Below are 13419 nucleotides of genomic sequence, written 5' to 3' on the forward strand. Positions count from 1 at the left end.
GGGAGGAAAAAAAGAAGAGAAAGTAATGGAAAGTGCCTGGTCCAATAAACCACCAGAAAAACGGAAGTAGCGCCTTGGCTCAAGTGGTAGAGTGCTAGCCTTGAGCTGAAGAGCTCAGGGACAGCACCCAGGCCCAGAGTTCAAGCCTCACAACAGACAAAAAGAAAAAGAAAAAAAGAAAAAGTCCTTTCTCTCCCAAGTGAATGCTTACCTACAAGTTGACTATATATATAAACATATAGAGGAACTACATTTTTTTTATCGTGAGAGTGGTTCTAATGATTTTAATAATTTCATGGTGAATACTGTAGTTATTTTTTTCTTCTGCTTCTTTTATTTTCCTTCTCTTTCCTTTGCCCCTTTCCTACATTTCCTTATTCATTTTGCCAGTATTATAAGAACAACAATTGCATTGGCCCCCATTAATTATGGAAAGATATTTGTACCCTGGTTAGAGTTCTCTAATATGGCAACACATAAAGTACTAATGACATGTTGCTGTATGCTTGCAGCATGAAAGCAATTATGACAGGGATGCTAATGTGGCTTTAAAAGCAAATATACTGAATACTTCATCCCACCTGAGCCTACAGCTACATAACCGTTATGCATAATTTCACTGTTTTACATAAGTCTACTTGGCCATTACATCTATTTATGAATGTAGTTTCTTACATATTCAGAAGTGCTTGATGTTCTAGCTGAAATTTTATTTCCACATACCTCTGTGGGAGTCTGTTGAGTCTTTTTCTCAGATTTTGGCAAGTCTTTGCTTCCTCTTCTTTTTAAGGATAACTGAAACAAAGCATGAACATGTTTAGTTTGATAAACTATCATTTTAATTCAACTTTATGTTGCAAGTGTCCTAATTGCAAATGGGAAAACCAATACAAACAAAAAGAATTAGCACACTAATCATAATCAAACTGCATAGATTCAGATAGTTTTCATTTCAAAGTAGAATATGCATCACAGTAGTATGTATCTGACAAGTATCTCATGAATTCAAGAAAATGAAGAAAAACACCTCATTTAAAAAAGGGTGTCTGGCTGGGCTCCAGTGGCTAATATCTGTATTCCTAGCTCCTGGGGGGGTGCTGAGATCTGAGGATCCTGCCAGCTCAGGCAGTAAAGTCCTTGAGATTCTCATCTCCAATAAACTATTCAGAAAACTCTTTATGTGTCTCTGTGACTCAAAGTTATAGAACACTAGCCTTGGGTGAAAAAGTTCAGGGACAGAGCCCAGGCCCTGTGTTCAAGCCCCATGAGAAACAAAATTTAAAAAAAAAAAAGCTGCTTAATCACTCAATAGTCTAGTCGAACTGAAGGCAAATGTTTGTTAGCATTCATGTCATTAAAGAAAAGAGTTTCTATTTATAATGTTGGAGCAAAGTTGCTATATACTTGTAAAAACAAATTTTCAATATAATTTAAAGAATTTTCATTCTTTCTTGCCACCATCAAACAAACCCCATACACATTCATGTATAATCAGACAGAAAGTGGAAGGCGGGGTAGAGGGGAAAGCACAGTATTGATCTCAAAGCACAGCCAGACTGGGAACAGCTCCAGCCCATTATTAGAATGTGGGCTTTCCCCAGGAACACCAGGCCTCTGGATTGTTATGTAAAATCTCTCACATTTTTTTGGCTGATCCTAATTAAGATTCACAAGGACTTTGCAATTCACAGAATATGAACTGGTGCCAATCTGGTCCATGAACCAGAAGTATATAGAATTCAATCATCACTTCCTTTTCTCACCACAAAGTCATATGAATGACCTATGAAAATACTAATTACCCATATGTAGGGACATCTACTATATACCATTTACTGAACTATACACTCAAAAGTTTGATTCAATATCGCACCTTCTAGCATGAGGCTCAAATTAGTCATGGGCAAAAAGGAAGCTAAGAATTACAGTGCCAACCAGCCAATGCCATGCTTGTGGGTGTGTGAAGCTAGGATTTTTTTTAAAACTATGGCATCATCCCTGAGAACAATGCTTGCCCTTGTGAGGTGGTTAAAAAAATATTTTCTGAACTGATAATAATATAAAATACAAAATTTTAATATTAAAAAAAGAATGACAAATGTAGAGACTGACAGTAAAAGCAGGAAGAGTTTTTCAAAGGGGAGATAAGGCTCCATGAACTTTCAAACACGGAATATCACATTCTTCACATTTCAGTTTCTAACTGATGGAACTCTGCCTTGCCCTCATAATTCAACTTTGCCTCCCTGGTCCACTGACCTTCCCCTCTTCCCCCTTTCTGGGAAGTAGCTTCCATGGAGCAATTACAAACCTCACTCCCTTTCCCCCATCCCGAAAGTATGTGTTGAACCAGGTGGAACCAATTTCCACAATGACCTGATTTACTTCATAATCCATAACTTTCTTATCTGACAGTACTTAAACCCTGCACCCCTACTTTCTGTGGCCCTTATATCTCTGACTCTATTCGTTCTTACTTGGTGCCCCTCTTTGGCAATAATTAAAATCTGATCTTATCTGCGGAGGGCTCTGTCTTCTTTCTTTCCTTTATTCCACTTGATCTTCCCAACATTAACTCCTATCCCATATTAAATGATAACAACAAAATTCAGGTACAGAAAGTGGGTGAAATATAATGCTGCAACTGATTTCATTCAGAACAAACTGAAATGACAGAGATGAACAAATCTATATGGGAATTCCTTTCTAATTCTTTACAGAAAGAAGCTTTGTATTTGCTTGTGCAGTCTTCTCAGAAATGGAAGGTGTGGGGACTGACTTGGCATAACCAAAAGTAGTGTAGGAAGCAGTCGTCAAAATCAGTCCCAAGTATACCAAGAACTTTAGAGAACTGAAATCGAGAGTCTGAAAGATTCTAGGTAGAGAATACTTACAAGGAATAGTAAAGTAGTTTTACTAAAAACCTATTGAATCATTTTCTTTTGAATTCATGATGCTGAATGAATGTAATTAATACCCGCTAATGCACCTCATAAAGTACCTGATCAACAGCAGTGGAAACCAATGCAATCTCTGCTTTTTTATGGAGTTCTCAGTCCAAGGCACATGGCCTATTCAGTCTTCAGTTCAGTAATGTAATGACACACTGGTAGTGTAAAGACAATTATTATGTGGCATTGACTGAGAAATAGTTCATGACACCTTACATACATTATCTCAACTAATTTTCTAAAAACATCTCTTCTGCTTTACTTTGCAGATACTGAAACTAAAGCTTAAAAATGTAGATTAATAAATTATATACAACAGGTTTTTACTAAGTGTGATCATCCAAAGAGCACCATCAAAGTAACTTGGAAAAAAATCTGTTAGAAAAACAAATTCATGAGATCAGTTGAGCCTACTAAATCAAAAGCTGTAAGGATGAGGCCCCATGGGATATGGCTTGTTATTATTTTTTAAGACAGCATCCTACTGTCTTAGGCTAGGCTAGAACTGCAATTCTCTTGCCTTTCCCTCCAGAATGCTGAGATAACAGGGATACTTGCATGGTATTATGGCACACCTCACCAGCTTCTGCATATGATTCTGACGTATTCTGGTCTAAAGTTACCACTTGGTAAATGGAAGATTCAGATCTTGATCCAAGTCTCTTTGATCTTGGCTACCAATGAGACTTCAGGAAATATTAAAAAAGGCTTAATCTTAATCTACCCTGGAGCTAATGGAGATATTGAAGTAACTAGGGATGATTTCCAGAATAAATTGGATCTGGTAGATGTGTATCAGGTAACAGACGGTAGAAAGAGTAGACAAGGAATAACAGATCATCTCATGGAAAAAGATCGATTTCTGGGAAACAAAGAAACATAATACAAATGTAGCAGAGAATGAGGAGCCAAAAGTGACGTAAGATTTGTTGGTTTTCTATGTCACTTAAGGGTATTGAATAAAGTTGCAAATGATCTCATTAAGACCAAATGATTCTGCGGTCAACTAGGATCATTGATGGGTTTTAAGTAAGGAATAATGTTATTAGACTGTCATTGTTCAGAAATAAAAAGACACACAAGTGGCATAAGCTAAAAAGGTGACATGAAAGGTTGCAGGTAAAACTATGGTCTAGTTTGGAAACAATAGTTTTTTTTTTCCTCCTTGAGCTTCATCCATTTCAATAGATATTTGTTGAGGTCTTGGCATATACATACATATACATATGTAAATGCATATACATATATATGAAATTATGTAAAATATATAAATATACATATATAACTACATTAAACATACATGACTAAGAAATATTTTATTCTTTCCCTAAAGAGCTGTTTGTGTTTTTGTTTGTTTTGTTTGTTCTTTTGTGTTTCTTTAGTCGAGAGGCCTGAACTCTGGGCCTGGGTACTGTCCCTCAGCTCTTTAGTGCAAAGCTAGTGCTCTACCACTTGAACCACAGCGCCACTTCCGGCTTTTTCTGCTTATGTGGTGCTGAGGAATTGAATCCAGGGCCTCATGCATGCAAGGCAAGCACTCTACCACTGAGCCACCATCCCAGCCCTCTTTTTGTTTTTGGTTTTAAGTACACAATTAGTTAAAAGAGTAAGAAGAGTTAATTATGGGAAATAAATGAACAACAAACTAACCATACAGAATAAAGGAAGAAGCTGTTACTACAGATCTGGGAAATTAGAGAAAATCATCCAAGGAGCTGGCTGACTTTTAAAGGATGTACAAAATGTCAACAAGTAAAACTGAACAAATAGCAAGGGGAAAGACAGATTGGAACGAATGTAAATCCATGCACTAACTTCTGTGGATTAGTGATGGAGAGAAGACTACTGTGGAAATGTGGGAGATGGCATTGAAAGGGAGAGGTCAGAGTTTGAGCTGAGAAGTTTGGATTGTATTCTATAGGCAGCTGAGAAGATGAGACCTCTGAATTAATTTGAGAGAAATGCTTAAATTAGGGCACTCTCCCACTAGATGCATTTTTTTCACTTTTTAAAGTATTATCACTCAGATAGGGTGTTAAACTCAAGGGGAGCTTTGCAAAAAAAGCTTTTAAGCTGCCTCAAAAGCCTCGTGCCTTTAAGTATCACCATTAAATTTTCACTAAATAGTTAATCATCTTTTCATATTTAAGTAGGTTTTAAACAAACTTCCTGCCTTCTATGAAACAAAGATGAACGCTTTGCAAAGTGGAGAAAGTCTTAGCAATAATGTCAATCCTAACCGTGTATTTCCCCAAGGATAAAACTGTCTTACTTATTCTGTCATCCTGCTTAAACCTCACCCACCAAATCTGGAAACCTCTTTCAAATGGAAGACTACAATGAAATCTTAGATTTTCATTTTTCGCAAAGCAGCCATTTCATAGAGTTTCCAGATAAATGTGCTCAAAACATTTCTTGTCCACTTAATTCTTGGCATTTCTAGCCTCAGCTTTTCCAAAAGTAGCTATTGTTCTTTTTATCCAAGTGAAGGCGAGGAATTAGTTTTTGTCCAATCATTATATTTTCATAGCAGTTATATAAAATAGATGGTTTATATTCTGGAAATGTTTTGAAGCTGACATTCTTTCTCAAATGGAATTTTGTCTGCTTTTCCATGTGTACTATCTTTATGTTTTGAGTAATTCAGTAGCAAAAAAGAACCTTCCTAAAATGCTAGAAAAACATGTGAAATCTATAAACGTCTGCTGGGTTGATAAAATTAAAGACAGATCTATTTGTATGGTGATTAAATTGTATATTTACTCATTTAGACAAAGAATAAACAACCTGGCTAAGAAATGTGAGAGCCAGCATACAAATCATAAATTTCCCTTTTTTCTGAACTACTAGTTTACACTGTGACTCCAAAGGAAGAAATGTGCAAGCTAGGAAACAAGGGTCTGTTTTTCTGAGCACATCTTCCGTATGTATGACTACATAGGTCTGGGGAACTAAGTGCACATACATTACACATATGAAGGTCTGGGGTACTAAGTGCACATACATTATACATATGTAATGAGTATTTGCATTTTCAACAAAGGGGCCAGCAGAAGTGAAACACACATTTATAGGTTCTAATAGTCAACTTGTAAATATCTGTGATTTCAAGGCAACCTTGAGAAGGAGGTCCAGGGATATCTGATTGAAGGTGGAAAGGATTAAAAGAGGCAGGAGCTCTGTCTCAATCAGTGCATAGGAAGGCAAGGAGAGACTCCTGTACCTAGAAGAAAATTTTTCTCTTATCCTTCAAATTTTATCCTAACAACACAGAGCCTGGTAGAAGCAGGATAGGTGAGAATGTCCAAAGATTCTGCCCAGGAACACAGTGTCCCTTCTCGCCCTGAAAGATGACACATGACTTGGGGCCTGGAGAAGGAGAGAAGGAGAGTGATGGAGAGACAGATGAAACAGGATCAGGCCAATCTTGTAGTGGTTATCTATACCGCTCACGGTCAGTGCCATGATTTACGAAGGCACTTGGCTTGGATTCCACAGTGGGTTTTACAAAGAATTGAGCAGGCTTACAAAGTCAGATTCTGATCAGTGTATTTTCCCTTTGCCTTTTCCAATGTTTTGACTCCAGAAGGGATTTTTTTAAAAAATGAAACTGGTTCAAAATAATGTGCTTTAAAAACTTATAATTCTATTCTAAATTGAAGATTTTCCATATTTTATAAATAATTTTATTGTTATTATTAAGGCATTGTACAGAAGGGCAGGTAATGAGTGCATTTCTTTTTTTGGACAATGTCACCCCTTCCTTTATTTTCCTCAAGTTCAGATGTTCTTTTTAGTATAAAGTAAGTTTGCACCAGAGGTGTGATCTGAGTTAAGCTAAAAAAGTTTGTGTAACATTGAAGCTTATTACTTGGATCAGATCAGCACAATTTTGAAATATTTTGTGTATTTGAAATTGGTTTTTCTCTTTCATTTTCAGGTAAGCTCCTAGATCTAAGTTTCTGACTTAAACCTATCACTTTTGTTCTTAATTTGAGCTAATCTAGTTCTGTAATTTTCTTAGGCAGGGAAAGAAAATTAACTAATTTTCAATTCTGGCTCTCTTAAGTCAGTCAGAATTGAAGGATAAAGGCGCATGCAAACAAAACCCAGAAAATTCTTTTTTATTTTGGTTGGTCTCTGTGCCTGGGCGCTGTCTCTGAGCTCTTCAGTTCAAGGCTAGCATGCTACCACTTGAAGCACAGTACCACTTCTGGTTTTCTGGTGGCTTATTGGAGATAAGAGTCTCACGGCCTTTCCCGCCCAGGAAGGCTTTGAACCTCAATCCTCAGATCTCAGCCTCCTGAGTAGCTAGGATTACAGGCGTGAGCCACCGGCACCTAGCTTAACACAGAAAATTCTTAAATGTAACTTTAGGAGTACATTTTTCCAAACTTCTATGAATTGTTAAGAAGGCCAAGATTGAGCCGGGCGCTGGTGGCTCACGCCTGTAATCCTAGCTACTCAGGAGGCTGAGATCTGAGGATCGCGGTTCAAAGCCAGCTCGGGCAGGAGAGACCGTGAGACTCCTATCTCCAATAAACCACCAGAAAACCGGAAGTGGCATTGTAGCTCAAGTGGTAGAGCGCTCGCCTTGAGCTGAAGAGCTGAGGGACAGCGCCCAGGCCCAGAGTTCAAGTCCCACGACCGACAAAAAAAAAAAAAAAAAAGGCCAAGATTTAGGAAAGAATAAAATGGATAATGGGGGGAAAAGCCTTCATTAACTCATCTACTTGCAATATTAAATGTTGGAAATCTTAGGAAAGGAGATTGACTCTTTAAACCTGGAACTTATCCCCAGAAAACAATCATAAATAAAAAGCCATGGGCTTTTCATTCTTGGTGAAGATGGTGATTTTCTGAGGATACTTACAAAGGCAGAGGAGGAATGATGTGTCTGGCACACAGACATCTCTGACATGAGAGCAGAAAATCAAATCTGCAACCGACAACTAACCTTCTCCCAGCCAGCTCAGTTCTCTCCATCTCATAAGTGCAGGCCCTATTGTAGTCTTCTGAGCTATAAAGGCTGTATTTTTCCCCTTTCTTCAGCAAATGTCTAAAAAATTTCAACTACTGAAAGCAAAAAAATAAAAACAAAAACCTACATTTTCTGCTCTAAAATTTTTGACCCATTGCAAATTGAAAAAAAACTTGGATTGTGTTCTTTATTGTTTCTTTTTCTAAATAATAGAACAAATAGACTTTCCTTTTCTTGGCTCCTGAATCCCTTTCCTGTTGGGTTAGAGTAGATACCTACAACAGAAGTCAGATTGATGAGAGTTACAGGAATTTATCATTAGGGAATACTAATTGGTGAACTTTGTTTTTCACCAAATGAAATAAAAAGTTATTACTCTTTGTGGGCATTAGAGATGTCTTATGGCTTATATATAGGGTCTTTTACTTTTAAAACATTTTCTCGTGCTGAATATTACTTTAGAACACCACTGCTCTTTTCCTACTATGACTTGCTAATAGTGCTTACATGTTGTTAAACTGAAACCCACTTTTCATGACTAGTAGAGTGAAGTTTACCTAAGCCAGAAATTTGGTAAGTGGATGGTTAAAAACATATGCAGTATTAACACATGTTATTTTTCCTTCGCTGTGGTTACATACTTGACATAGGCAACTTATAGGAGGAAAGATTTATTTTAGCTCAGATTTGAAAAGTTTCTGATCATTAGGATGGGGCACAGAGTCGGGGCAGGGATCGCGGCAGAGCAGTTCACATCATGGCAGACAGGAAGCAGAGGAGAGCCACAACAGGAAGAAGCCAAAGTAAGATATATCACCCAAGGTTAAACCTTCATTGATATACTGCTTCCACCCAGGTCCCACCTTTGATAGTTCCATTACTTCACAATAGTCTATTCCAGTTTTAAATTAGTCAATGGATTAAATCATTGACTAGATCAGAATCTTCAGGACATACTTGTCTCTGGAAATACCCTCACAGACACTTGAGGGATGCCATCTCTAACTTTATTAGTTCCTTAATCCAATCAAGCAGAAAATCAAGATTAACCAACTCTCAAGCCCAATGGAGTATTATTCTGCCACTTGAAAGATGAAAGTTTGTCACTTATGGGAAGTATGTGTGCAAATACATAACTTTATGTACAGTAAAATTAGACTGAAACACAACAACATATTCTCACTTGTGGATGTTAAAAATATTAATCACAGAAATAAAGAGTAGAACAGTGGTCACTAGAGGCTAAAAAGGATAGAAGAAAGGAAGCATAGATGTTAGGTAAAATTACCACAAAACAAGTAGTTCTAGTGTTCTATAGCACACTATGGCTACTGTGATTTCAAATTCTTTAGTCTTCATTCTCAAATAATTTTAGAAGACATTAAAAGTGTTTAACAAAGAATTGATAATATTTGAGGAGACAGTACTGCTGATTGTCTTGACTTAATCAGTACGCATTGTATATATGTACCAAATTATGATACTTGCCAGGCACTGGTGGTATATACCTGTAATCCTAGCTACTCAAGAGGCTGAGATCTGAGGATCACAGTTTGGCTGGGCAGGAAAGTCCATGAAACTCTTATCTCCAATAAACTACTCAGAAAAAGCCAGAAGTAGTGCTGTGGCTCAAGTGGTAGAATGTGTAAAAGAATGAGTAAAAGAAACTCAGGGATAGCACTGTAGCCCTGAGTTCAAGCCTGGGACCCAAACCATACTGTACCCTATAAGTAAGTAAAAATACTATGTCAATTAACAAATAAAGAAGACAAAAATGTAGAAGAAAACGTTTTTCAATCCTGTATCTTGCATCTAGACTTGTATCTACAATAAAAAGAGCCTAAATTGAACTTCAAAGAAATATAGGCAAAAATACAAATTTTTTTTAAAATGGGTAAAAAGAGTAAAAATTGCATAGAAGCAGATGTATAATAAGCATATGAAAAGATGTTTAATACCATTATAGAAACACAAATTCAGATAACAACATTATATATAATATCCAACAGAAAAGCTATAATAAAAAGTAAGCATTGGCTAGGCTTCTAATCCACTGCTGGGACACACAAATGGGACACAGTTCGCTGTTTCTTTAACAAGTCAAACACATATATCCACATAAAATTCTGTATGTGTTCATAGCAGCATTAATCATAAAATTGAAAAGTATGCAATGAGCTGGGCACAGGTGGCTCATGTCTATAATCCTAGCTACTCAGGAAGCTGAAATCTGAGGATCACTATTCAAAGATAGCCTGGACAGAAAAAGTCAGAGAGACTCTTATTTCCAATTAATTTCCAAAAAAGCCAGAAATGGAGATATGGCTCAAGTGGTAGAGCACAAGTTTTCATCATAAAAGTGCAGGACAGTGCCCAAGCCCTGAATTCAAGCTGCAGAACTAACCTAAGCATACACACAGACATATACATACCACACAAACACACACACACACACACACACACACACAGGAATGCAGTATTCATCATCTAATTAATACATTTAAACAAATGTAGTGTATATAAATTTAACATTATTTAGAAATAAAAAATTCTCATACATGGTATAGGAATGAATCTTAAACATTCTGGTCTATGAGAGAAACCAAACTGAAAATTGCCCACCACTGTATAAAATATTCAGAAAATATAAAACCATTCAGAATATGGATTCATGGTTGGCTGAGGATAGGGCTGAGAACAAAGTATGGGAACTTGGCATATTAACCAATTAGATTTTTCATTTAATACATTTATGCTATCAAAACAAAAATAAAACATAAGAGGTGGATTTTCTTTTACTTATTTATTTTTATTTTTATTTTTTGGTTGGTCATGGGGCTTGAACTCTGGGCCTGGGTGCTGTCCCTCAGCTCTTCAGCTCAAGGTGAGCGCTCTACCACTTGAGCCACAGCGCCATTTCCAGTTTTCTGGTGGCTAATTGGAGATGAGTCTCAGGGACTTTCCTGCCCCAGCTGGCTTTGAACCATAATCCTCAGATCTCAGCCTCCTGAGTAGCTAGGATGACAGGTGTGAGCCAGTGTCACCCTGCCTAGGTGGATTTTTAAAAATCAGCAATGAAAATAAAAAACTATTTATATTTGAAAATGTTTACTACAACAATCAGAAGACAGCTTTGGAAAACATTGTATTTTTTAACAAGAACCAAGCTATGGTCTGAAGGGTTAAATTAACTGAAGGAATGTTTAATTCCATATTTCATTTTTGGTTTTAGTATCTAGGAAAATTGAAAATCATAGGTTTTACCAAAAAAAAACACCTTAATGTTAACAGCAACCAAATTAAAAATAGCATAACTGCCTTCAGAATCACTGTAGAACAGAACTAGTCTATTTTGAATTTAGACATTAAAGAATCCAGTAGCTTTATTTTATGTTTGAAAGATGATGTTTTCCATATGTCAGATTCTCCTAAGTACACACACATGGATTAACTGGCTAAACTTCAGTGAAAGTTTTTTCTTTTATGTGCATGTGCAAAGGAAGAAGATGATACAACTATGTATCAACATGGAAGATACTCATTCTATACTTTAGTACAGAAATATTGGGCTATCTACTTCCATTGCTATAAACGGTTCTCAGTCAATGTAATGGTAAGAAATATACTTTGTAGCCAGGCGCTGGTGGCTCACGCCTGTAATCCTAGCTACTCAGGAGGCTGAGATCTGAGGATCTCGGTTCAAAGCCCAGGCAGGCAAGACCGGAAGTGGCACTGTGGCTCAAGTGGTAGAGTTCTCACCTTGAGCTGAAGAGCTGAGAGATCAGCACCCAGGCCCAGAGTTCAAGCTCTACTACCGACAAAAAAACAAGGAAATATACTTTGTAAAGGAGAGAAAAAATATCATTGATTTTTAATGACTGCTTACCCCTATGGTTAAGTGACTGGACCACTGAAACTAACTGATAGGCAGCAAATGAACATAGAACACTTTGAATTTTTTTAATTTTACGAGCTTCTAAGTTGAACATGCTCACTATAAATTACTCCATTAAGTGAAATGTGTAAGTATTAGACAGAAAATGTCAGCAGAGTAGCTAAATGACATCTTCAAATGTCATCTGCTATCTCAATGAGGATTAGTTTAAGTGATCCTAATATGTAAAATATAAATATATAAAATAGAATTAGAGCAGAAATATCAAATAGTTATTCTTCATTGAAGTTCAGTCAAGTTGGAAATCATTAAGATATAATTGAGTTTTTTACTTTAAAAAGGAATCTCAATACTTAGTAAGATGGTGTGCTATAGATACTTTCTCAAAAGTTACCTAAGTGTGCTGGCTAGGTGGCACAAGCCAGTAACCCTAACACTTAGGAGGCTGAGACAGTATGATTAGAAGTTCAGTGCCATCCTGGGCTACATAATGAGCCTGAGTTAAAAGTGAGAGCCTGTCTCAATGTTAAATAAAATTAAATTAAAAAAAAAGAAAAAAAATTGAGGGGCTTGGCTGAGTGGCTCATTTGGTAAAGCTGTAGGCCAATGAGACAAAGTATCAGGTACCAGGTGAGTCCCGGTCTCAGACCAAAAAAACAAAAAAAGGAAAAGGAAGAAAGGAAAGAAAACAAACAAAAAAACAATTATAGCACAGGTATGACAGAATTCTAATGAAGGAGCTAAGTGTGAAGTCTTTGTCAGCAGTCTTTTCTTCTTCAAAATTGTTTTTTTTTAAACCACAGCCATTAGATACTTACTATATGCATTGGAATTAAATAGAAATGTGGTATTCAAATTCAAAGAACATAAAATTCATCAAAGCTAGAATTTATCAAAACTAGAATTAAAGCTACAAAGCAATTTCAGATGTCTTAAACTTTAATAGTTTAATACTTTTGATCAAAGGCAAGCCTTCCTCCCTTCCCTCCTCCCTTCCTCCCTCTTCTGAAGAAATACTAGTCACAGATGAGCAGCAAGGTAGAAGAAAGGTATTTCATTGTGAGATCAGCACCTACTGCTCTGTTGATGGACGTAGAAGTAGTCAGTACATCTGGTGATTTATTTATCTTCCAAGCATGTGAGAATAGGAGGTAAGTACAGGGAAAAGTACACAAGAAAAGATAAAGTTAAGGCATTGCCAAGTTTACATAAACTAATGTGTCCTAACTTGATCCAAAATCTCACTCTGCTCGGTGTGTTGGTACATGTCTATAATTGCAGCACTGTAGTAGCTGAGGAAGAAGAATTACAAGTTTGAGGACTGTCTGAACTACATAGTTAGACACCTTGTCTCAAAAAAGCTAAGTAAATGCAAATATTTAAAAAAAATAAACAGAAATAAGCAAAAGTAAAATAAAATATAATTCTTAAAAATGTCTTGGTGGGAATGTAAACTTGTTCAACCACTTTGGAAAGCAGTGTGGAGGTTTCTCAAAAGACTCCACATAGAGTCTTGACTCAGCAATCCCACTTTTGGGCATTTACCCAAATGATCACAAACAAGGCCATACGAAAGCTACCAGCACAACTAT

The 13419-nt window shown here is 36.7% G+C and overlaps 1 protein-coding gene across 1 annotated transcript in view; it reads right to left on the reverse strand.

Moving 5' to 3' along the window:
• Soga3 (SOGA family member 3) overlaps positions 1–13419 on the reverse strand; it is a 51130-nt gene that overhangs the window by 22481 nt on the left and 15230 nt on the right. Inside the window, exon 4 of the mRNA XM_013026821.1 lies at positions 724–795. Within this exon, the coding sequence (XP_012882275.1) occupies positions 724–795 (72 nt within the window). The remainder of the gene's footprint in view (positions 1–723; positions 796–13419) is intronic.

The sequence above is a fragment of the Dipodomys ordii genome, unplaced genomic scaffold (assembly GCF_000151885.1).
Source record: "Dipodomys ordii isolate 6190 unplaced genomic scaffold, Dord_2.0 Scaffold97, whole genome shotgun sequence".
In the NCBI taxonomy this organism is placed as follows: Eukaryota; Metazoa; Chordata; class Mammalia; order Rodentia; family Heteromyidae; genus Dipodomys; species Dipodomys ordii.